The sequence below is a fragment of the Leptinotarsa decemlineata genome, unplaced genomic scaffold (assembly GCF_025532065.1).
Source record: "Leptinotarsa decemlineata unplaced genomic scaffold, Ldec_3_MD MMD2_tig00001719_RagTag_RagTag, whole genome shotgun sequence".
Classification (NCBI taxonomy): domain Eukaryota; kingdom Metazoa; phylum Arthropoda; class Insecta; order Coleoptera; family Chrysomelidae; genus Leptinotarsa; species Leptinotarsa decemlineata.
In genome coordinates, this window is record NW_027412569.1 from 993517 (window position 1) to 1020456 (window position 26940).

The following is a 26940-nucleotide window of genomic DNA, read 5'->3' on the forward strand; positions in this document are numbered from 1 at the left end:
AAAAAACGTTCTCAGGAAGTTGGTTATTATCAGGCAGATGATTATGATATTAGGGTGCATTATACGAGACGGAATTGGGTGAAGATGGAAGATTTTTTATGGGGATGAAAAAAACTGAATTGTTTCTTGTGGTGAAACTATTGGAAATGTTTGAAGCTTCTTCAGTAAATAATCAGGTTGACGGGATATCACAACTTTATGTGTGTTGGTGAATAGATGCAATGTTCTAACTTTCTCAACTTTCAACCATCCTAATTCTTGTTGAAGAACATCCGAGTGACTTGAAGCAGATTCATAAATACTGTCGCAATAAGAAATTTTTGACCAGTTGATAAGTTACTCGCATAGTCTAAGTTTTGAGTTTGTGTTAACAAATCACGATTTGGAAAAAGCTGCCTGAGAACTTTATAAGAAGTTTGATTTTTTATCATTTTCGATGCGGAGTTGAAAAGTGAAGTTGGTGAGCTCTCTGTTCTTCTCAAGTCCAGAAATCATTATTGCAGATTCATTAGAATAGAGCTTGAGCTTATGGGCTGTAGAAATGTCAAAGATGGCTTGAAGATCGTTATTAATTTATGACTGAGCAGATGTAGAATCACCAGGCAGAGAAATATAACTGCGTGTCATCTGCATAGTGATGTATATTGCAATTTTTACAAACAGATAAAAATCACAGATATACAAGATAACAAGCACGGGCCCAAGAATAGATCCTTGTGACACTCCTTTGATGCCAGTGGAATATTCGATACAACTCCATCCACGACAACTCTTTCAGTACGATTCTTCAGATAGTTTCCTGAGAGTGATGTTGCTTTTCGAGAAAACCAAAGTAGACAAGTTTGTCACACAATATTTCTTCCATACCTATGGAACTTACAACTTCTCTAAGGTTATCGAAACGACTGACACAGTGACCTAAAAAAGTACAATACAAACAAAATTCTTTAGTCTGATAACCAAAAAATGTGTTATTATATAGTTGAAATTTTCCAGTTATATTGGATGGAGATATTGTTAAGATCGTCTTCATTACGACATTCGATAATTAGGTTTAATTTTCTTTCAGTAACACCGTCCATCTCATATCTCGATTTTATTTCCGCATAGAAACTGATATCTTCGTTTCGTTAAGAAATGTTTATAAAAAACTGATAAGTCCGTATAAAACATTTATGCTAATAACAATTCTCAACAAATGGTTAGTAAATTTGGTGGTTATTTGTGTATTCCTGTTTCAACTAATCCCATGTAAAAATGAATTACGGCAGTTTGGATAGTGGTAACACAAAAAATGAAAAGGTAAGCGAATCCTCATTATACAATGTGTGCAAGATAAGATGGTAATTATCGGAAACCGTAAGAGAAAGGTACAAAATCGTTTAAATTAAGAAAAAGTTGCTAACTTAAGAAATTCGAATTATGTGTGATAGGTACGTTAGTGAAGTTGTCACTAAAAATCCGTATCCATATAAAAAAATTGGTGGTAGTTTCTAGGGAACGAAACGTATAATCAAAAGTCTGTTGAATTCATCTTGTATAACTTCGAGAGTAGTTATTATAAAGTGATCAGTAACGATTTATTTTCCCAAGAAACATACAATGTTTAAAGCATTCGGTATCTCATTGTAAAACTTGATACCTTTATAATAAATCGAATTTTTGGCACTTTTTGTGTTCATTTTCATCAATTTTAGATTGCCTGAATATCTTATAAAATGGTTGGCTTGGTCACCATTGATTTCGAAAGTTAGATTTGAATGTTTGAGTTCATTTTTAACCAAATGAATGAAAGAACATAATTTTAATTCACTTAGAGATGACAATTCAAATAGTTTTTTTTGTTAATACAAGTTGATTGTAGGCTCCTTGTAGTTCAACTTGAATATACACCTCATAATTTTGTTGTGAAGTTTTTTAATAAGTTTTAATAAGGAATTTGTTGCCATTCTCCATACTAATATATTATATTGAATTTCGGAATTCACTAATGAAAAATGAATCAATTTAATGTATTTTAGTGGTACAACATTTGGTTTTTTTGAATATAATTCCGATTATAAGAGCTACTTTTCGTCTTATCGTTTCAGAATAAAACCAATAAAATTAGGACTAGAAGAGTAAATGATTAGAAAAATTCGTATCTTTCTCTTACAGTTTCCGATATTCTCATGCTGGCTCTCCCCCTTCGCATATCTCCCACCCTTCGAACCAATCACAAATTCACGAGACTCATAACTCACTATCTCGAGGCCAATCATAGATGAGCAAATTCATAACTTTATAGTTGTTTTTCAATTATTTTCTAATTTTAGACTTAATCTATGATCTGACAGTTGTGCGTATTGCAAAACATTAATATTTTTTAAAAATTCGTCACTCAATATTTGAATGAAACAACAAAATTGGAAAATGTTACTTTGGTTCGGAATATTCCTTTTACAAGTCATACTATTCTTCTCGCGAAAAATGACCATTATAGTCCTGTTAATTTAACGATTAACCTCGGAATGAGAGGTAATGAGCTAAATATTCATATATACCTCTATCATGGCGTTCTGAAATCTGTCTTGAAAGTCTCATATAATCTCGTGTCTGTATCGGAAGTTATATGAGGTCAAAGGTAAAAAATACAGTTTTCGAGGCTATCTCAGTTTCTATTGCTCCAATGATGTTAACATTTATTATAAAAATTGTAAAGCATAAAATTTAGGATAAATTTCATTTGAACCTTTTTTTAATGCGTTCGATCCTTTTTGAGATAGAGGGCGGTAAACGCGCAGCGCTCTGCTGTGCGTACTGTAATCCAAGGTCAACTGTGAATATTTGTGAATATTACCCTCAATTTTGAATAATTTGTATTATTTAACAGTTGATATATTATATTCGACAACATTTTACAATTCACATATATCAATTTAATAATACTTACCTACTTTGTGTAATTAAAAACTCATTATGAAATAATTATTGTACATTTTGATGTATTGAAAATACATTTGAAATATAAAATAATCAAGTATTTTATCTTTAAAAGGTATACATTTCTACATACATGTTAGATAATATATTATACTCATCACATTATTATATATCTTACATTTATATTAATTTATTCAAAGGAAATTTTAAGGAAGTAAAGTGAGTCAATATATTTTGATTGCATCTTTATTCAACAGCTTTAAATGTTTGACAATTAAAATGAAATTTTCGTGAAAATCTTTAAATTTTTAATAATGTAAAAAAAGTATTAGTTTTCTGCTTCTTCATCTTCTGGACGTTCAGGAATTTCTGTTTCATCGTCATCATCTTCGTTGTCCTGAATCGTTGTTTCTAGACCTTCCAGAATTTCAGGGTCAAATGCACTCTCTTCTTCACTGTCACTTTGCAATGATACAGCATTGAAGCAAGCTTGCCCATTACACTGACCACAAGCTAAAGTGCATTGCAACCCCGATTTTCTACATCCGCACCGTGGACCACATCCATTTTTACAATTACAAAATAAAGTATTAAGTAATTCATCGGGAGCTGGTGGTGATATTGTTGTCATTGGTTCTAGAAATTTATTTTGAAGAATTCAACCCCATTCCAGGGGTTCCAAAGCATGCCCTAACCATTTTTGAACTTGCAATCAAGTCATACTCACACAGTAAACGATCTTTGACAGATTCTCCTAAGGAATCCTTTCGTTCTTCTGCCTTTTTCATGACATTGTCTTTAAATTGTAGAGTACTAACGTTACTAATCGTACGTCGGTACTTTTCATTTTTTCTTGACTCTGCTGCTGCATCAGCTGTTTGGCCACAAAATAAGCACATTTTTTTGAAATCAAACACTTTATGTCTTTTTTTACGAGGTAAACTGGGTGATGTTAAATGTTAATCTTCCAAGCGTCGCTTCGATGCCGCTATAGAATTTTTACTGATATACACTTTTCGACACCCAATATGCACATTGACAGAAGTTAAAGTGTTTAAGAAGTTTATGTGACCGTCATTTCTCTCGGTACTAGCAGTTTTTAAACTTTTCAAGCCGCGTACTACATTAAGACAATCACCTTCTGAAAGTGGCTTCTCACAAATTAAACACAAATCAGCCATAATTTTAAAAATTATACGTCTGTCAATGTCGATATCTGAAACAAGAATAAACTCAGTGAATAGAAAGCAGTTAATCAAAAAAAAAAACAGTTTTAACCACGGAACATCTATCTCATGAAGTAACTATATAATGTATGAAGAAGTATTTAAAAACTTTTATATTTGAAATGTATTTTCAATACATTAAAATATACAATAGTTATTTCATAATGAGTTTTTAATTACACAAAGTAGGTAAGTATTATTAAATTATTATATTGCAAAAATATGTGAATTGTGAAATATTGTTAAATATAATGTATTAACTGATAAATAATACAAATTATTCAAAATTGAAGGTAATATTCACAGATATACAAAAATGTTGTTAAATATAATATATTAACTGATAAATAATACAAATTATTCAAAATTGAGGGTAATATTCACAGATATTCACAGTTGACCTTGGATTACAGTACGCACGGCAGAGCGCTGCACGTTTACCGCTCTCTATCTCAAAAACGATTGAGCGCATGAAAAAAAGGTTCAAATAAAATTTATCCTAAATGTATTTTACAATTTTTATAATAGATGTTAACATCTTTGGAACAATATAAACTGAGATAACCGCGAAAAACCTTTTTTTTTACCTTTGACTCCGTATAACTTCCGGTACAGACATGAGATTATATGATACTTCTGAGACAGCTTTTAGAACGCCATAATGAAGGTATATACAAATATTTAGTTTATCACCTCTCATTCCTAGGTTAACCCTTTTTTTATGCTAAAGTGACTGGTCTGTTACTCGAATGATTGATTTACGATAATCCTTATCCTCACAAGTAACTGTCATGCTTTTGCTCTATTATCATTTGTGGGAAGATCAAAATGTACAATTTTTTAGCTTAATATTTCTTCAATGGTTATCTGTGAACTTAAAACAAATTCATTATTTCGCAAACTATGGACTTTTGTCAAAAGTTCCGAAATAGGTCAATTTGTGTAAGTTTATATAAGTTTGAGATAAACAAGAGACGTAATCATGATATATTTGCAATAAAAGTTGTGTATTGGGCTTTTCAAATCATTCCTCTATATACAGGATGTTTATTAAACATGCGGCAAAAATTTAAGCGACTATTCCTTGGACTATTCTAAGGATATTTTGTCCTTTATTGATTTTTAATCAATTTTATTTCGAAGATTTATTGTTATTGTTAATTGTTACATGTAATGTTTCTCAGTCTACAAGAACTGTTGAAAATAACAACCCCCGCTCGAATGCAAGAATCCAATCTTCCTCTTGAAGATAATCACTTGGTGAATCGAAATACGTGTCGAGGTGTTAAAATAACGGTTTGGTGTTGGGGTAGAACCCCAGTAATATTCATTGCTACACCAAAGGTTTCAAACAGTGCATCACAAGTTCCTGAAAAGGGGTTAACGTGTTTTCATTCTGGCGTGGAAAGTTTTTTCATCGGATTCATTTTACGCCAGCCATTCCGATTCCTCCTATCATAAGTAACTCAAAAATCCCCATAAAGAATCTTTATCATAATTCCGGTGACGTTTTACCAATTATTTCGAATTTTCATTGAATTTTCGAAAGTTTTCTGATGTTCTTCCTTCAAGAGGTGTAGTCGGTTGGGTTGGCGTCAATATTTGCGTCAATCGACCGTCAGGTGAAACGGTGGTTCGAGCCTCGAGCCGAACGATCGATTTTCACTGCCTACCTTCCAACCCGTGCTAAGAATCGCACGTTGAAAGGAAGGACCTCGTCATTCGTAGGGGGCGGCAGCTGGAAAAAAAAATTTCAAATAAAATATTGAACATGTATGGGCGCGAAAATTAAAACTTGCTTGGAAGAAATCCAACAGTTCAATAAAGGAAAGTTGTTCTGAAATTTTCAGAAGTTATTCTGATAATGCCATTTATTTGATGGTTCAACTTAAAATTCATTCTCAGCGTCCTAAATAACCCGCAATTTCTTCAAAATAAACTCTCAAATGAACTCATAATGTATAAAAAATAAAGAAAATCGCGAAATAGTAAGATTTTCTCCCAATTTTCCGGGACATAGGTAAACTTTCTGGTGAACTTGATTCTTGATAAGAGATATTAAAACCTACTAGAACCCATTTTGGTGACATAATTTCAATATTTCAAAGTAATAAAATACAATCCAACAAAATAGACAAAAATGGGATAATTTGGGAGTAAACGGAGGATCTCACCTCATTTCCCAGTGAAGAGTGATTTTTGGGGTATAGTCGAAGTAAACGATATTGTGCACTCTCAAAATTGTCGGCACTCTCGAAGGCCAAAAAAAACCAATACATATAAATGACTAGTCCACGTGAACTGTAGACTTGGTGATTCGTATTGGATAATTTTTACTAACCGAGTTTTATGATTGGCTGAGGAGTCATAAAATTACATTTGAAGTCATGTTACGGTGACGAATAGAAATCGGGGAATGCGGCCTTGGTTATCGCCGTCGTGTTCAGTTCAGGAACTGATCGCGATTTAAGTGTTGAAATTCGATATTGGTGCAGTTATAATTACTTGAAATTTTTGTTTGAAATGTGGCGTCCTTGGACAGGTACTACTATTAATAACGAGTGTGATAACAACGCAGACGTTTTCCAGTGAAGTGATTCCAATAGCGATGGTGAACAATGCGAAAAAGAGATACCAGTGAATAAGATTCGGATGCATTTGAATATTGAAACACAGAGAGTATGTTTCAATGTATATAAGAATATACATCTCAAGTTTGGTTTCGAGGGAAACAAACTATTACAAGCAGCATGAGATTTGACCGAAATTACTTTTTCAACTGTACGTAAAATAGTCAAAAACAAACCTTATGAACGCAAGACGCGGTGTGATACAGGATTACCAAAACCTTCAGATGTTTATTTGATAAAATCATAAAAAACAATATACGACTGTCACAAAAGCAATGAGATTCCTACAACTGAAATCATAAGGAAGAAATTGAATTCTTTCGGCCAAAACTTGTGCTGCTGTAATAAAACTCTTCAGAATTGGATAAAGTAACTAGGATTTAGATTCGAAATAATAAACAAACATCAAGAAGAGAGAAGCAGAAGAATAGTGTAATTGCGTAAGAAATACTTAGAACAAATAACTGAATATAGACAAGAACAACGGCAATTTTCTATTGAAACTTGTTATGACACTGACGACACTGTCACGAAAGGGTGGACTGATGGTTCGAGAATATATATATATATATATATATATATATATATATATATATATATATATATATATATATTTATATATATATATATATGCGCGAGCGCACTAATCTATCTAGTAGGTCGCTATTAGCGATAGTGACCAATAAATTGGTATGGCGCTGTCAGTTTGTAAATTTTCGAAATTGAATCAATACTAATTGTGTGTTGTTGTTATGTTCTCAATTTGTTACTTTAATAATTCCCTTGTTATCGTCACTAGACTCATGAATATTTGTTCGACTTCATCAACGATTACGAGAATATGGTTCATTCGACAAAAGAACGCAGGATTGTGGTCGCCATAGAGACCACAGCTTGAGGAAGCAGTACTTAATTTGATTGAAGAACAACCTACTACCAGTACTAGAAAGATTGCTTTCCAGCTAAATGTTGATCATATGACGGTATTTCGAATTTTGAATCAACAACTCTTATACCCTTACCATCTGCAACGAGTACAGGCACTGTTACCGCGAGAATTTCCGAACCGTCTTGAATTTTGCAATTGGATGGTGGAAATGATTAGGAGAAATTGTGACTTTCTGAAGACGATAGAATTCACAGACGAATGTAGTTTTTCTCGGGACAAGATTATTAATTTTCATAATTACCACATATGGGCTGATGAAAACCCTCACGCTATTGTCGAAACTAATCATCAAGAACAGTTTTCTCTTTACGTATGGCTTGGAGTTATTGGGGATGATTTAATTGGGCCTCATTTTCTACCTCCTCGATTAAATGGTGAGGCATACGTTCAATTTTTAAGAGAAGTGCATCCAGTACTGCTGGAGGAAGTTCCTTTGGGCGTCAGAATGGATATGTTTTTCATGCATGATGGGGCTCCCGCCCATTTTGGTTAAGTAGCACGTCAGCATTCAACTGAAACATATGCAAATCAGTCGATATGTCGAGGAGGACCACAGAACTGGCCCGCTCGATCCCCGGATCTCAATCCTCTCGATTTCTCTATTAGGACCATTTACAGCATTTGGTTTATCGTACTCCTGTTCGCGATGTAGAGGGCTTAAGAAACCGCATCATCGATGCGTGCAGGGTGATCAGAGAGACTCCAGGAACATTGGAGCGAATACGTGGCTCAATGCGCCGACGTCTAGACGCATGCGTAATGTCTGAAGGTAGACATATTGAACATTTATTATGATTTCTACATGTCGTGTTTTGTTATTAATGAATTAGTTTTGTTTATTACCCTTTAATCGTTTAATGCAGGTACTAACTACAAAATAACAATAAATCCAGTTCGCATTTATGACGATGTATCTCTGTAGTTGTTCGTAAAATAATTTTTTGCTGCGAACTGGTTTATTGTGGGCAAAAAACCCAGGAGACATTTTTGTTTTGAATGAAACAGGCTATCGGAAATAAATTTTTAAATGGTAAACAAATAATAAGACAAAAAGTTACATTGGAAATAAATTTTAGGGGTGCGTTTTCCACCCCTTATAACCAAATAAATTACTGGCTAAGCCTCTTTTTGGTAGTACAAAACGTCAGGTTGATTTCAATATTGTGACTTTTTCAGTGCTTGTGAAAAAAATTGTTATACAAATTTTATGTACCCCTTTAAGGGGATGTATCTTAACAAGGAATGCTCCAATGAAGTTTCTTTATATGAAAGATCCTATCTTTTTTTCAATGAGGAATCACCTCCTTGAATGTTTTACACTTATTCAGTTACACCCTCTATTATTAAAAGGGGTCTGTTGGAAGGTAGGTTGCACTATATCGTTTACTTGAACTATACACCTACTAGAAAATTTCAAATTTTGAACGGATGAAAAAACTCTACTACCTGCTAAATGGTATTATTAAATTAGTCTACCCCTTTATTGGTTCTTTCCATTAGCAGATAAACTCTCTAAATGTAGCGAATCATTGAATGTTAGAAAAGTTGAGTTTCGTAAAATTTAACTGTGGTTTCAAAGTAGATATAATTATTCTTTTCTCTTTCTGTTTGGTTACTAGTCGCAATCCACAAGTGAAGAAACCGCCGAAGAAAATACCAAAGGATTGGGACTTATTTCGGCGGCACTATTTATAGCAGGAGAGATGGCTGGAAGTGGAATTTTAGCACTACCACAAGCATTAGTGAATACAGGTCAGTTTTTAACACCTATCATATAAATGAAATTCAGCGGCAATTTTGTATGTATTGCTGAATCTAGGAAATCATTATTTATAATTTTTAGGGCCAGTGGGAGTAGTTCTTTTGCTACTTTTTTGTTTCAATGCCGCTTATGGGGGTATCAGGCTGGGCAACTGCTGGCAGATTGTTGAACAAAGATATCCCGAACACAGAATACCTACACGGAATCCATATTCTGTGATTGCTCTCAGGGCAATTGGAAAATTTGGTAGGTAAGTTTAGTATATTGCCACCAATAAAGCAACCTTTAGTAGTTTTTTGGAATTGTTTTTCGATGACATTCCAGAATAGATTCTCAAATTTCTGATACCGCAGTTGTCGGTTGATTGGTCATACCACTAACACTGACATAAAAACTTGGCAATGTGACTTGGGTGTCCCACCAATAGTTGGGTTCAATTATGTCTCTCTTGCGTTTACACAGTTATTTTCATCAAGTACTTTTCTTGGTTATTCCCATTTTGTCTTTAATCGAGGACCGCCTGTCCGGTACTGACGATGCCCAATAGGCTGAAACAGCTGTCTACCGGTGGCTCTTAAATTGAAATCAATATGGGAATGATCAGAATAGTATTTTTTATTAATCTTTTGATTTTCATGGAATTATTTTCCAGCAGGTTGACTGCATTAATCTTTCTCGATTTCATATCATTTCTGGAAACATGTGGATTCGTTTTCCGATGGCATTCCAGGTTAGCTTACCAAATTTCTGCTACCGCAGTTGTCGGTTGATTGGTCAAACCACCAACACTGACATAGAAACTTGGCAAGTTGATGACTTGGGTGACACACCAATAGATGGTTCCACTTATGTCTCGCTAGGTTTACGCAGTTATTTTTATCAAATACTTTTCTTGGTTATTCACATTTTACCCCATGCAAAAATTCAGTTAGGAATAGCCATGACGAAACATTTTACCGATCGCGAAAGAATAGCACCTAAAGGCTGACTTTCGACCAAGAGAGGTCAGATGTCAATCTTGCTGAAGTGCCAATCAGTAAGTTGAGGACTTCTCGGAGAGCAGGGGTGGATGGAGTGGGGTAGTAGGTTTCTCCTCGCTAACTAGCCGGGGGGGGGAAGCTTCTACTTCAGGGCACTCAACCCGAGAGGGGGCATGGGGGGGGCACATTTTGTCCTCGAGGACCACCTGCCGGTACTGACGATGCCCATTTGGCTGAAACAGCTGTCTCCGAAGGCTCTTAAATTGAAATCAATATAGAAATGATCAGAATAATATTTATCTATTGAATTTTTGACTTTCATAGAATTATTTTCCAGCAGCTTGACTGCATTAACCTCTCTCAAATATTTTCGGATAGGTTTCCGTGGTCAGTAGTATGTTGTCGTTGAGTTCGGGTTGAACCGCGTCTGGAGTTTTGTATTCGACGTTTCGGGTCCCATTTTGGAGCCATTTTCAAAAATTTTATGACTAATTTATGACTATAACCACTGACATATGTCATGTCAACTGTCTGTCAATCCTAACCAATATTTTATCCAACACTATATTTTATATAACCATCGTATGAAATATCCTCAACGAAGTTGTAAGTCTAACCATTCATTTATTTCTTAATATTACTTACACCCACAATTTTGTAGCTTCCCTGATGATGGAAACAATTTATTAAATTTCCGAAAGGTTGGACAAACTTTAAAGAGTACTCTTTCATTTGCTGCAAAGCCCCACAATTTGTTAGTTTCATTCCTAACTAGTCAGCAACGACTACCCTTTCGATGAGTCTACTTTAAACTGTAATATCTCAATGAATACTCATACAATTTATTCGAAATCGAAGTCATTTGAATCACTGCATTTTTTTCAATGTAACACAAGTCGAGTAAGTCCGTCAATATAAAACATGTGTGCTCGGGATCCGATAAGTCGATGAAGGCCGTTTTTGCCTGGTCCTGATTGGCTAAGGTTCTACCGATGAGAAAGTTATCGAACTACATGAAAAGATGGCAGTCGGTTAGTGAAAGGTCTGGGGAGTATGGTGGATGAGGCAGAACTTCGATGCTCAAGTCGTTAAAAATAATTGAAAAACTAGTGAAGAAAAGGCTCAATGAATTCCTTATTGCCCATGAAATCATCAAAGAAAATCATTTCGGATTCCAGGCTAAAAAGAACACCCAAGATGCAAATGTTTCCTTCCTGTATGAGGTATATTCAGATATAAATGCCGGAGATGTAGCTGCAGCAGTATTTTGTGACCTAAAGAAGGCTTTTGACTGTGTAGACCACAAAATACTTTTGGCGGAAACTACATTGCCACGGCTGTGAGGGAGTTACTTCGGATTGGTTCGACTCCTACCTAACTGGGAGCAGTCAAGTCGTAAAAAGTGATGTAACTTCAAAATATATTAATATAGATTATGGAGTGCCACAAGGATCAGTTTTGGGACCCACTCTTTTTCTTGTATATATAAATGATTTACTGTGTATAAATACTTCTGGAAAAATTACCTTATTTGCATACGACACCACCATTTTATGGCATAGTAAAACTGTTGAAGATCTGAATAATAAGATAATCAGAGACATAAATGTAACCAAGTCTTGGTGCGACTCAAATCTTCTCTCTTTCAATATAAAAAAAACAAATCAAATGTACTCTAGAAGATATGCCACTAGAAAATGAGAAGATTGAAAATAGAGATTGCACAACATTTTTGGGCCTTTATATTGACAGTCAATTGAAGTTTGAAGCCCACGTCAACCAATTGAAGAATAAAATCTCCTCAGGGTGCTATACAATGAGAATTATTTCAAAGGAACTTGGTACTGCCACGGCTATAAAGGCATATTATGCATTAATCGAATCTCAACTGAGATATGCCATTCCTTTCTGGGGGGTATGTACTCTAGTCTGCTAGATTCAGTACTTAAAACTGCAAAAGAAAGCCATAAGATATGTGTTCAAACTAGGACCGCGTAATCATGTAGGCAGTTATTTGCAGAGAAAAATATATTGACAGTAGTGGCTATCTTTGTAAATTTTATTTTTTTTAATTTTATTCTGTACGTGTATTATTTTTACTTTGTTTTTCAACAACAAAGCATATTTGATTGATTGATTGATCGAATGAATCAATTCCAGTAGACCTTAAAAACTCTTGAAACAAATTTGTTATTTACATATAATCTTCCTTATTTTATTTTGATGTTTTGTATTTCATTAGAATAAGTAGGTTTTTTAATTTCTTTCACTTCCTGTATTACCTAACTTTTTATACAGTGCGTTCCAACGGGGTCAAGTTTTCGTTGGAACGCCCTGTATACATATAATAAAACGTGTAAACAGCTAATTACGTGCTGCAGTATTCACAGTGAATAGTTTTTATTATTATTTTTCAGTGAAAACTTGAAAATATATTTTTTTGACAAAAAAACGAAGCAACCAACATATTTGAATATATCTCATTTGTTTTTTTCCTAAGAGATAACTGTTTTCAGAATACTGCAGCACTTTTATCAAGCTGACAAGTGGATTACATTCTTAACTTCTAATCACACTATTCATTGTTAAAAATTACCTTGAAAGCTAGACGTGTTCATGCCCAGCGATTCTGGGATTATGCACTGAAATTTTTATCAAATATCCTTTTTGCCTTTTGGATGATACCTATATTTGTCTATGATGTCACTTTTGGAAAGACAAAAATGCAAACAAATGGTAACAATACAGTGCATTTCTTTAACGCCCCCTCTTTTATTTTTTGAACGGGTCAACTCAAAAAATTGAAATTTGTGATAATGAAATCAATGCATGAATACTTTATTTTGAAGTGAAATTGACAAATGAAACTTTCAAAATGGCGACTGGGCTCCATCTGGGAAAAATATTAAATGGAAAGGGGGTCTTGTGACACATCATTTTTGAAGCTCCTGATAAATGCTTCACAAGCCTTGAATATAATGTCAATATCTTCAACTACTACAAAATGGCGGAACTTTTAATAATTGCCCGAATACATTGACAGTTAACTACATAATATGAGGTAATAAGCTTGTGGAGATAGGTAGGAATTGTAGGATGCATTGCTATGGTTTCCGTCATGATTTCGCAGAATTCTGTTCTTCGATCAGGGACATCTTCAGTTAATTGGTGTACCATTTAAATTTTGCATGGATGATACCTTTCCTCGTCAAAATTCTACACACAGTAGAAGTAGACACCTCACAAACATTCGCGACGGAATAGGTAGACTGTTCAGGATTTACTACCATCTCACCAGTTATTTGCACTTGCTATTCTTTCGGAATGGACGGATGACCTGGGGGCTTTTTGTTATGTACACTACAGGTAGTTGTGAATTTGGATACAAGTTCCTTCAAATTTTTTTTACAGATAGAACGATTCGGAAGTTACGCATCGCACCGTAAATAAAAATCGCTTCAATTTTTTTTTCCAAAGAACGAGAATTGACCATTTTAGAGATTGTTGACGTGGTACTTTTCTACTAGTAAAATCGAAAACTAAAAATGAGAATATTCTAACTGAACAATGATTGTTCATTGTCGTACTGATATTTTTTTGACGTTTTCAGAAAATAACTTAACAAATCTTATCGGGTTGTTGGAATGACCATGTGGCAGATAAAAAGGAATATTTTTTGAAATATCGATATTAATGTGTTTGTCTTCAGGAAATTATTAAATGTTCCGCCATTTTGTAGTCGGTGAAGATATTGACTTCATATTCTAGAGTTGTGAAGTATTCGTCAGGAGCTTCAAAATGATGTGTCATAAGACCCCCTTTCTAGTCAATTTTTTCCCAGATGGCGCCCAGTCGCCATCTTGAAAGTTTCATCTGTCAATGTCACTTCAAAATAAAGTATTCATGCATCAATTTCACTATTCCATATTTCAATTTTTGAGTTGACCCGTTCAAGAAATGAAAGGGGGACATTAAAGAAATGCACTGTATGTATATATTTTCATCCAACAGCTATTGAGTAACATAACTATTTATTATTTATAGCTCCATCGTATCCATATGTGTGAGAATAACCCTTTTTGGCGCTGGAACCGTATATCTTCTATTATCTTCTCAAATTATTCAAGAGCTCCTGCTGGATGTATTTCCTGAAATGACTGAATGTGCTTACTTTCTGTTGATCGCCTTAAGTATTACACCTATGATATGGTTGAGCTCTCCAAAAGATTTCAGGTCAGTGAAAATAATATCCTATAGTAATTATTTATAATTATACTGATGGTATGTTCAATGGCTAGAAATTGTTTCATCAGTTTTTATGAAATATTTTATATGCTTTGGAGAAGAAAGGTTTTGGCTTTCTACTTCTTTATACAAAAAATGTGGAAAACTTTTAAAGAAAGGAAGAAAGCAATTCATTCCAAAAAAACTCTTCACGAAGATGTGTACTATATGGGCAGAAAAGTCTCGCGCCTAACACAGATGTGTACCAACCTTCATAGTCCAGTCATTTAAGATTTTATCTGCGGAAAAATTCCTACTGAGCTGAATTGTATACACCTTCACTATGGCGTTTTAATGAAGATGTCTAAAATCGACATTGATATCGTGCCGGCTAAAAAAGTTATAAGGGTCAAAAGGTCACGAAAATCAGTTTTTCGGGAATATCTCGCGATCTATGACTCGGAGGTCAATAAAGGTCATTATGAAAATGATTCCTCATACGATTATCTACAAAAAATGTCTTCTGCATTTTTTTTGTAAAGTCAACCGTTTTCGGACTAGAGCGCTGAGAGTGTGACTACATTATGATGATGCACTCGTTTCCGCACCACCTTTGAGGTAGAATGCAAAGCACGTTTTTTTTACATGGTTTTCCCCGTAGGCATAATCCATGAACTGTAATGAAAGTTTTTTTTGAACATTGAAAAATAGGAAAACAAAATTTGTATATACTTTTCTTTTATATTCATTCGTCGTCGATATCCTCAATTTCAACTTCATCAAAAGTTGCTGACAAAACATCGAGTGGACTTAGTGCTGTATTTAAATCAACATCTTCATTATTTTCTTCACTAGTGGACTCTGCGTTTAAGCATGACTGACCACGACAATGTCCACAAGCTTTAGAGCATCTGAATCCAATTTTTTTACATCCACATTTGCCGTCACGACCTTTTGTACAATCACAAAAGATTGTGTTTAGTAGATCATCGGGTGCTGGTGGCAATAAAGTTGTTATTGGTTGTAATATATTATTTTTCAACTCCCAACCCCACTGTTTTGGATCAATTTTTTTTCCTAGCCAGGTTTGTATTTGATAATAGGCTCGATAAATATGCTGTTGAGCTGCTGAAGAAGTGGGTGGTAATAATTGACATTTCACAGCTGTGCTTTGTCTTGTTAGTTTAGCAAAGCTGCAGTATCTGTAATTGTCAATTGAATTTTCTGATTTTGGAGCACCGTACATTGCTAGTAGAAAATGTATTCCAGCATTGACAAGGGCATCTTGAGCGCAATTTTTTTGTTAGAATATTTCTGCAGAATTGTGTAACTCGGGTCTTTTTTCAAACATTTTCATGACTTTAATTTTTCCTTTCCAAAAAAGTGTTGAAGTTGTGTCACATCCGGTCATAGCACGTAGAAAAAGAATATTTTTCTTGCAGTGTGGATACTTGTTGATGCTCTCAGTCGAGTATATTTTTGTTTCAACATTGTTTTTCCCTGGTTTCTTAAAAAAATGGATGTAGGTTGATTAAGTATTTGTGTGCGTGCTATGAGAAGTACCAATAGATCTATGTCTTCGCCAACGATAATTGTAGTATTATTTATTGATTTTTGAATTGCTGTTTAAACTATTAACTATTAACGAAACCTCTGAAATATAAGTATATTTGGCACAAAACGCCCGAGTAGAAGTTAGAAGTTTAAAAAAAACTTGAATACATTAATAAAAAGCAATAGAGTCGATGCCTTATATGTATACGGTATACAATACCCTATGTGAGTGTATTCTACTCGCTTTCTCAGCGCTCTAGTCTGAAAACGGTTGACTTTACAGAAATACAAGAGATTTTTTTAGGCGGCACGATGTCAATGATATTAATGATCGAAAAGTGAAGTTGCGCGAGTTAACTGACATTGTAAAGATATCAAAGAAAACATGTTGACTTTATATTGCATGAGCACTCGACTATGAAAAGTCTCTCTTCAAAGTGGGTGCCGCGCGAGCTCTCTGTTGACTAAAAACAAGAACGTCTTGATGATTCTGAGCAGTGTTTGTCCATGTTTGAATATAACAAACCGGAATTTTCGCGTCGATATGTGACAGTGGATGAAACTTGGATCCATCTCTTCACTCCGGAATCAAAATGATCGTCATCTGAGTGGAGAGCAACTGGTGAACCTCTTGCAAAGCGCCCGAAAGCACAACAATCGACTGGAAAGGTTAATAATATTCATCGACTATCTTGATAAGAGAAATACCATCAACAGTGAATATTATATAGCGTTACTGGAGCGTTTGAGGGCCAAAAAACCGCATCCCAGATACCACAAATACGTCTTATGGACGTTTTTGAAACGTCCCGCTTGGACATTCAGGACATCCTCAAAATGTCCGTTTTACTGACGTGGACATATTATGGACGTCTTTGTAACGTCCATTGTTAATAATCAGGATGTCTTTAGGACGTCCATAATAGAAAATTTCAGGTCTTCGAATAGACATTTATAGAACGTCTTTAGGACGTCCATTTAGAACATTTCATGGACATAATCAGAAGCTCAAAAAGATATTCACAGGATGTTCTATTTATTTCCGTCATGCGCTTATATAGCCTAAAAATTATTAACTTTTTATTTATTAGGTCAGATTGCCTCGAGAAAATTAAGAAAATATTGAACATTTCAAAATATCTATTGCATATCTATTGCAAATAATAACATATAATAAATTATGTATTGAAACTTTTTCGTTGATTTTACGTCCTTCCCTTCCTTCACCCTTTTTAGCCATGCCGGCATCGACAGTTCCGTTTCCTCTCGTGATTTGGCCATGTTTGCCTTCTCAGATGAACCTGAAAATAATTCGAATTGCTTATTCAAAATGAATGGCAGATCAATATGAAAATCCAATCTGTATTTAAATTATTCAGTTCCTAGACAATCTTAAAGAATCTTAAAATTTGTTTCGGCTGAAGAGAATAGCCTTCTTTGATATGACTTATGACCTTGATGTTGGATAACTTCGCACACAGTTGGATTTACCTTTAAAACAAAAGTACAAAAGATGTTCAAAATGGCGACCATTTTCTGCAACACATAATGTTGGAGGAGTTTGGAAGACAATCCATTTGATAAACCTCCATAAAAAATCCGTTTTGGGCTGGTCAGGTGATCTGGGACGCCATGCCACAGGCCCACCCCTACCTATCCATTTTTGATTGAAATGATCGTTAAGATATTCCCATACCAAAGTTTTGGAATGTGGTGGTGCACCGTCTGGTTGTAGCCACATCCCAATGAATTCGAAAAGTCATGCCGAAGAAATCAAATATTTTTTTTCCAGTCGGATGCCCATTCAAAAATACGAACCATTAACTAAGTTTCCAAAAATTCCACCCCAAACATTCAGTGACGCTGTTGATGGTTCAGGCAACAAACAAAATGGGGGTTTTCCGTTACATAATGATGCATGTTATGCCGATTGATAGTTCCATTTTAATGAAAAGTCGTCGAAATCGAAAAAAAAACAATTTCCTGGTTGATCTTTTCTAAGCCGCATTGATAAAATTGAACACGTTTTTCAAAAACTCTTATTCTTAACTCTTGCATCAATTGCATGTGGTAAGGATGAAATTTGCTTGCTCATATCATTCGAGACACGCTGGTTTAAAAAAATTCCCATTCCCTGCTCAGGTCTCGCGTACTCACGTGGTAATTTTCAACAAGGTGAAGAGCAATTTTAAATGTATTCTCTTCATTTGTTACAGGGCAGATACCTTCGAACTTCTCGTTTTTGACATTACCAGTTCCTTCAAATATTGTTTTTAGAGCCTGAAATGCCCTTCCATCTGGTCAACTCCTTTCGGGGAACTTCTCTTTGTAAATCCTAGATGCAAAGGCACTTTCCGTCATTTTCCTCCAAAACATGATCCAATCCACACGCAAAGCAAACTTTTGATGTCAGTCATGGATGACTGGGTTTTTGAAGATAAAAGCAGTATAGATATTCTTCAGATTTTTTACGCATTTCTTACCGTTGAAACCGCTAACTATCATTAGTAGGTATGAAAAATGTTAACCTACGTCTTCCCGGGTGGGGTATAGCTGTACCCCAGATACATATTTTTTGTTATAATTTTAAAATTAGCGCCCGTCCTGTTTGGCTAATTTTATTTTGTGTCGTTTGGGGTATTGCAAATAGTATACGGTTCATGAAATCGGCAACGATTTGTCGAATTGACAATGAATAAATTATGTTCAGCTTGGGGTACATTCGTACCCCGCGTGGGAATCTGTGCCATCTGTTTTATTGTTGTCCTCGACCTTATTGAACCACTTGGCTCTGGGTTTGGCATAACTACAGATACTTTTTTTACAAGCCTACCACTGACGGAAAAACTATCACAAAAAGGACTAAGTCTTTGTGGTACTTTGCGAAAAAATTAAGCATGTATTCCTAACGAGTTACTACCGAAATCGTTCAAGCCCATATATTCCAGCATGTTTGCTTATACAAAAGACCATACGGTTATTCTACTACCAACTGAACATCATGATGATGCTGTTGCTGATAAAACATTGAAAAACAAGCCAGATATTATACTGCATGATAATAATACAAAAGGTACAGTAGATACTACAGATAAGATGGTAAAACAATCTGCTCGAAGAATATGCAACCGTTGGCCAATGGCAGTGTTTGGGCAAATATTGAATATTTCTGGCCTTAATACTTACATCTTATAGGGTATCAAGTACCTGGAAACAACTAGAGGAAAAGACAATAGACGTTACTTTTTTCTAGATCTAGGAGAGGCTTTAGTAAAAGAAAATATTATCAGGCGATATAATGAGGGAATACGATTGAGTAAGACATTGAATCAGTACATGCAAGATGTCGTGCCAGAGTTGGCGCCGGTGAAGATGCAAATAGAAGCATCCTATGAAAGACCTTCAAGTGGACATTGCTATTTATGTTGTCGAAATAAAGATCGTAAATCAAGGCAATTTTGCAAGCAATGCAAAAGTTTTGTATGTGCTGAACATTATGTCAAGAAAGTAATTTGCATACAATGTCAAAAAATTTCAGACTAGTTTTTGGTCCAAGAATGTATTTTTCATTTTCATTTTGTTTAATTCAATGACAAACATTATATTTATGTTCGATATACTTTTTGATGTAATAAAATTGTGTAAATTGAAGATGTTAAATAATTTTCTTATAGTAAAAATTAAATACACCAATTTGTTTCTCTGGGGTACGAATGGACCCCACATGGGAATTCACGTAATTTTACCGACGTGGAAAGACGAAGGTTAATGTACTAGCGATTCTAGAATAACTTGGAAATCTCGCAATGGAAATTTGAAAACAAAAATTCCTTGAAAAAATTATGGAATCGAATGATGTATTCATATACTGGGTGTTCTATTAAAAAAAAACTTTGGTTGGTCACGCTCGACTGAATCATTCAGTATGCGAGAAAATGATTTTGAAAAATAGTATTCATCGATATAACTGCAAAACAAAATTGAGCAGTTCGAAAAATTGTTTCCTCTGATAGCGATGGACCGAGGGAATCTTGTTGACTCACCCTGTACCTCTTTCAATGTTATATACCTTATTTAAAAAAAATATCTTCAAAGGAAGGATGAAGGTCCACTTCATCCACTTTTTCATCTTAAAATCATACCATAATCTGAGCTTCTCTTAACTCGAATTTGATAAACCTCACCTGACTTATTTAATCCTTCATTCCTTATAGAAAAAATATTTTTCCTATGCTCAATCTAATCCGACAAGGTCACCGAGATACTGATAATATGCCAATCCTGAATTGAAGTTGGAATTGTCTGATAAATGTCTTTTTCAATGACCACCAATCAATATTTATTAATGATGAAAGGAGAATTGAAACTTTCTATGTTTTTTACCATTTTTATTTGTAACTAACAGTACTGCAGTTTCGTCCTATAAGGACATTTTCAGTATAAGTTTGAAAATATCCTTATAGGATGAAACTGCAGTATTGTTACTTACAATGAAATGTGGTGAAAAACATAGAAAGGTTCAATTCTTCTTTCTTTATTATGATTTCCTACCACATTTCCTACCACGGCTACATCCATCAACATTTATTGAATAAGTATTTATCTTTTGATATGGAAACATCTATACTCGTACTTTTTCTTAGATTTGTAGGTTTGGGGGCAATTCTCACTACTGTTGGAGCTTGTCTGATTTTCTTGTTTCAAATAATAGTGGACGCTAAATCTGTCGATAGAGTTCCCAGAAAAATCCATGGTTTCCACGATTTTTTTATTTCATTCGGAACGATATTATTCGCCTTTGGAGGAGCATCAACGTTTCCCACAATCCAGAACGACATGAAGAATAAAAATAGTTTTTCGAAGAGTGTTACAATGGCTTTCATCGGTAAGAATGCATCACTTCAAAAATTATAATATGAGTTGAATGATTCATTTCTCTGTTTTTCCCTTTGAGGTGAAAATATTTTTCAATATTCCAAATAGTAGTACCTCACTTGAACAATAATAACTCCCAATTAACTTTATTTTCAGTAATAATGCTTCTCTACTTTCCCATTTCTTATGGAGGATATGCAGTTTACGGAGAGGGAGTCAATACAAATTTGGCATTATCTCTAACAAAAAGTAGATTAATTGATATTGGAAATATCCTCATGGCTATTCATTTAATTTTCGCCTTTTTGATAGTCATGAATCCAGTATTTCAGGATGTGGAAGAATCTTTTAATATGTCTAAAAGTAAGTACCTAGTCGCATGACACATCTGCAACGACTTCATCTTTTAAATAGAATAGTTACAGAACACTCTTTGAAAAATACGGCAAGAATATCAAAAAGCATATCTTATCGCAAAAACTCGTGACACTGAGTTTACTGTCGGGTTCGTATTTGAAGAAATGTTCGGAAATAAAAGATTGTGTGAATTTTGAAATAAAATGTATATCAAGAAGGGTACCTCAAGGCTCTATTTTGGCACCCCTTCTATTTTTGGTTTTTATAAATGATCTTCCGGAATTTTGTTCAAAGCTTCCATTGCTGTTATTTTTGCGGAAGATACTAACATCTTAGTTTCTGCGGGAACTATGGCCTGAGTAATTGTCAAAGCTAATGAAGTAACCGATCAAATTTCTGAGTGGTGTTCTATAAATGACCTGCTGCTTATTTCTACTGAATATCAAATGCTCAACTTTGTTACTAAAAATACAACAATTGATAAAAGCTATTTGGTTAGATGAAATAATGTAACTTTACATCAAGTTAAGTGTACTAAATTCTTAGGTGATGATATTGATAATAAACTTACCTGGAAGTTCCATGTTGATAGTGTCAAACTAAAGCTCAGTTAACATATATATTTACCTACTACGTCGGTTAAAACAAACAGTCTCTCTTGATGTTCTCAAGCTTTTATACCACAGTTTAATTCAGTCAGTAATTTCCTATGGTTTGGAACAGAGGGGCTTATCAGCTAGAGCTGATGAAGTTTTCGTTATTCAGAAAAAGGTAATCAGAATTCTGGCTGGAGCATCTTTGAGTGAACACTGCAGGCCATTATACATTCGTTATAGTTTATTAACAATGCCTAGTTTTTATATCTATCGAACATTGGTATATATAAAAAACAATGTTTCAGTTATTCCTAGAAATGAACAAATCCATGAACATTTCACCAGAAATAACTCTCACTCTCAACTACAACAACCTTATAGTAGATTGACAGTATCAAAGAATCACCCCGTGTGCATTAGGGTTAAGCTATTTAATAAGCTTAGTGCTTAAAAGGCTTAAAAGCTTAAAAGGCGACTCAAGATTTTTCTATTGCAAAAAGCATACTATTCTATGGATGAGTTTCTCCTTGAATCCTAATTTGAATGTAGCTTATTAACTTTTTTTTATGTATGTTTTATATTGACTTTTTTATGTTTGTTTGACCTGTTCAATCAGCCAGTATTTCATAATGATGTCATGTTTTTTTTGTCTAATGTGATTTTGAAGAAGAACTGATTCAATAAATGATTGATTGATTGATTGTGCATATTTTTGAAAGTTTGACATCAATACGAGAGCATCTGTATAACAACCCGATTCTCTTTCAGGGTGCCAAGTATAAAATTCAACACCGTTAGGGGTATATATTAAGGGTATATAATTGATTTGTTAATTTCCATGGCTTCCAACAGATTGATTTTCTTCCCTTTAATACATATGTGTAGGATAACCTCAAAATCCTACACATATGTAATAAAGGGGACACTTGACTGTGTCTGTCGATATGCTCGAAGCTAGCGTTTATATATCGTAATCGAATGCAGTAGAAATTTCGCCGAAGTTCAATCGAAATCGGTAGCATTATTCTCACTGCTTCCAGAGTGGCACGGAACATCGTATATTCGCGCGTTCCTAGCTACGTCGCGATTGGTTATAGCTACCAGTGGCGGCCGGCTTTATTTTCTTTAGGGCATGATTTGTAACAATATTTTTATTCAAATATTTTATATAAACTCCACCGTTAAACTAATCAGATACTCTGTTATTTCACAAATTACATGCAACCCTCAATTCAAATTTTCCAATAGTGAAATAGATATATTTTTTGAATATCACATTATGAAAACCAGACAATTTTCAGAAAGGTATTTTTTATTACCTATTGGTTGAAAATAACTTTACTTTCTCTGAAGGAATAATTCCACAGATTTAAAATCAACTCCCAGAAAAATAGGTACCTAAACTATCGAATGCGTGATAAAAACATTAACCTGCGAGACTAACCTCTGTGAGGAATCTTGCACAAATGTCTATCGGATATAATTCAATATCCAGCGTGGTATTAACCGAGGAAGTAGTTGTTTTCCAGAAGACGTTTACCACACCCTACTTTGTAGGCAGTTAAAGGAGATTAATATTTTGAAATTTATTTCATAATATTTATAATTCTATAAAGTTGTTGAAATAAATATCAATGGTACTCCTATTGAAATTAGTTTTATATTTTGATCATAAAACAACATACAGGGCAATGATTTCGCAAATCCAAATAAGTGTCAATTACATCTACACCCCAGAGCAAATGGCAATATAATGTTGGTAAATATCTTCCAAATACATACATTATAAGAAAACGTATTTTGGCTTTCTATTTCTCCATCAATAAACAAAAATGTGAAAACATTCTAAAGAAAGGGAGAAAAAACATTTAATTAAATCACTTTGTATGTGATATTCTTAGAACAATTTGTATCACTCTTAATATTTCTCCATCAATATCAATTAATGTTCTGATTCAGATTTCAGTTTGAAGAGATGCTTTTGGAGATCCATGATCATGGCGATGGTAATTCTGGTGGGAGAAACAGTCCCTCAATTTGGAAAAATCCTCTCACTAATTGGTGGATCTACTATAACACTGTTGACATTCGTTTTTCCACCTTATTTCTACATGAAATTATCTGATATGGAAAGTCAAGATTGGCCGAGAAGGTATGAGAATCCTTCATTTAGAACTAAACGTGCATATTTTTTCGGTTTTTTAAATTTTCGATAACCAGTTTGCTTGATATTGCTAAGACCTTTTACCGAGTGTGGCATGATAATAATAATAATATTTATTCATCATTTAGGTTAAGTTGAAAAACAGCATAAGCTGAACTTCGCCTTTCATCGATTGTTTCACTGTGTTTAATTTGTAATTATTCTATGAATGAAGCCGATCATTATTATTATTATTATTTGTGATACATAGCGTATATATGGTAGGTCAGTGATTAATTACAAAGAACAGTACGTCACTCATGGATAAAATTATGGAATCAAAGCTTAAATAAAAATTAATATTTGCATATACAAAGGTATGGGTACATATAGATATATAAAATGATAATAAAAAAATAAATAAAAAATGTGCCGTAGTCAAAATATATATATATATATATATATATATATATATATATATATATATATATAATATAAATGTATGGTATTATATAATGGAGATTTTTTGAAATTATCACTCTTATGTGAAGGGACCCTGAGAGCAGTAGCATGGCGAGTATCACGACCGTGATACTCGCCATGTTCGTTATGTACAATTCAAGGTTCCAGTGCATAAAAATGACACATTTCATTATATAAATTGCGGGTGCAGTCAACAAGCGTTCCAATTTTGAAAACGGGTCTACAACTTTCCTGGTACCCCAGGTTTAATATCAATCTTATCAGTCGTTTTTGAGAGATGAAAACTCTGGAAAATTCCTTTGCACATCCCCAAGCCATTATGTTGAAACTGATGTGGGAGTAAGCATTCGCAAAGTAAACATTTAGTAAACCAAACCTATCTAGATAATGTTTTAACTGTTTGATCGAATAATAAGCGGAATTGAGTTTACTGCACACTTTTTGTATGTGACTTCTCCAGGTGAGATTCTCATCTAAAATAGTTCCAAGAAAATCAACTTCTTTCGATATTTTTATGTCATTCAAAGTGACCAAATTACAACAGAAATCCCTCCCAACAAATGTTTTCATCAGCACTGACTTAGATTTATTTTAAATCAGTTTGTTACGTTGACACCAACTACTGAATTCGTCAAAAACTAAATTAATTTTCATCGATAATTCATTCTCATTTTTTCCAGAAACAGTGATTGTAGTATCGTCAGCGTACATAGTTATGTGACAATCTGATATGAATTCAGGCAAGTCATTGATAAAAGTCAAGAATAACAATGGACCCAGAACAGACCCTTGTGGAACAACTAGTTTCACATCATAAGGAACTGATGTAATTCCATTACATTTAACCATCAAACTACGATTTTCCATGCACGATTCTATCCAACACAACATATTATTGGGAAAGCCCATTACTAGTAATTTTTTCAATAGAAATTTGGAAGAAACAGTATCGAATGCTTTTGATAGGTCTAAAAAAAATGAAAAAACCAGGTTATTATTATCCACTTGTGCATAAATATAGTTCAGTAGTAAAACCATGTTGCATGAGGGTTTGCTGGCCAAACTTTGATGCTATGGCTTGTCGGATCATTTTCATGTATGGCTTTCCAGTTTCCTAAAAGAACGTTCCCTGCAAGTGGCCGTGGACGGATATTTCTCGAACACTTTTACCATCAACGCTGGTGTTTCCCAGGGATCCATATTGTCTCCAACCTTTTTTTATATAAATGACTTATTGGAAAAAACCAAGAACCAATATATTGCTTTGCTGATGCCAGTACACTTTTCTGATCATTCCATTTGGATTCCACGACACCAATATGTCTTGGCACGATCATGTCGCTGGAATTGCCAAGACTGCTTCTCGAAAGTTTGGAACACTGTTCCGAACCAGAAAACCGTATACAGCGACTTTAGTGCTTCATAGGCTCACTTGCAACCTTGATAGTCTGGAACATCGAAGGAAGGTTTGAGATTAGTCTCTCTTTTATAGATACTGTCACGGGAGGTGTTCAAGTGACTTGGCACATTTGATTTCACCAAGAGCGGTACACATCAGAAATACGCGACGAACTGTGGCTGCTCATCGTTTTGAAGTTCAACTCGGTACACCTCTAACTTCACTGTTTGGGAACCCCTTCATTTGAAGAACTGCGTTTATGTGGAATGAACTTCCTGAGAACATTTTTCCAACTGAAATTAATCTTCAGCGATTCAAATCCAACAAGAATCGCTACTTTTGCTCAGGCACCGCTCTTGGTGCGCTTCAAGGATTTTCCTGTAGTGCTTGTGCTTTGTCCTTAAAAAAAAGTTGAATACTCAGAACGTCTTCATGGGGATATTTTTCTTAAATTCACTCTTTTATGACTATCCCTCAATGTATTTGTGAGAGAGTCTCAACAGAACTATTAATCAAACTACACAGTATGTCCGTTCCAAAAGTTTGGAACCATTCCATACCATTTTTTATTCATCTTGTATATTATTTGTTTCAGAATTATTCCATTATATGAACGAGTCTACATTTGGGAACTGATTGCCATTGGTGTTATTGGAGGTGGCGCTTGTACGTTTAGTGCCGTCAATGCCATATTTGGATCAAACTCATTATCAAGGCCATGCTACTGGAGGTGATAGTTTAATTTTAAAGAATAGATAATTTATAGTTGAGTTTTGAAAAGACTGTTTTTGTAATTTTGAAATCAATGAGTAGGATTCAATAAAGAGACAATGTATCTTT

General features: G+C 34.4%; 1 protein-coding gene across 1 annotated transcript; it reads left to right on the plus strand.

The window, feature by feature from the left end:
* Positions 1-1152: 1152 nt before the first annotated feature.
* On the plus strand, positions 1153-26940 carry LOC141482663 (uncharacterized). The gene is made up of 8 exons (XM_074176244.1): positions 1153-1302; positions 9347-9479; positions 9571-9739; positions 14514-14702; positions 20891-21132; positions 21279-21485; positions 24035-24227; positions 26696-26940. The coding sequence occupies exons 1-8, from the start codon at positions 1258-1260 to the stop codon at positions 26832-26834; spliced, it is 1317 nt and encodes a 438-aa protein (XP_074032345.1). The 5' UTR covers positions 1153-1257; the 3' UTR covers positions 26835-26940.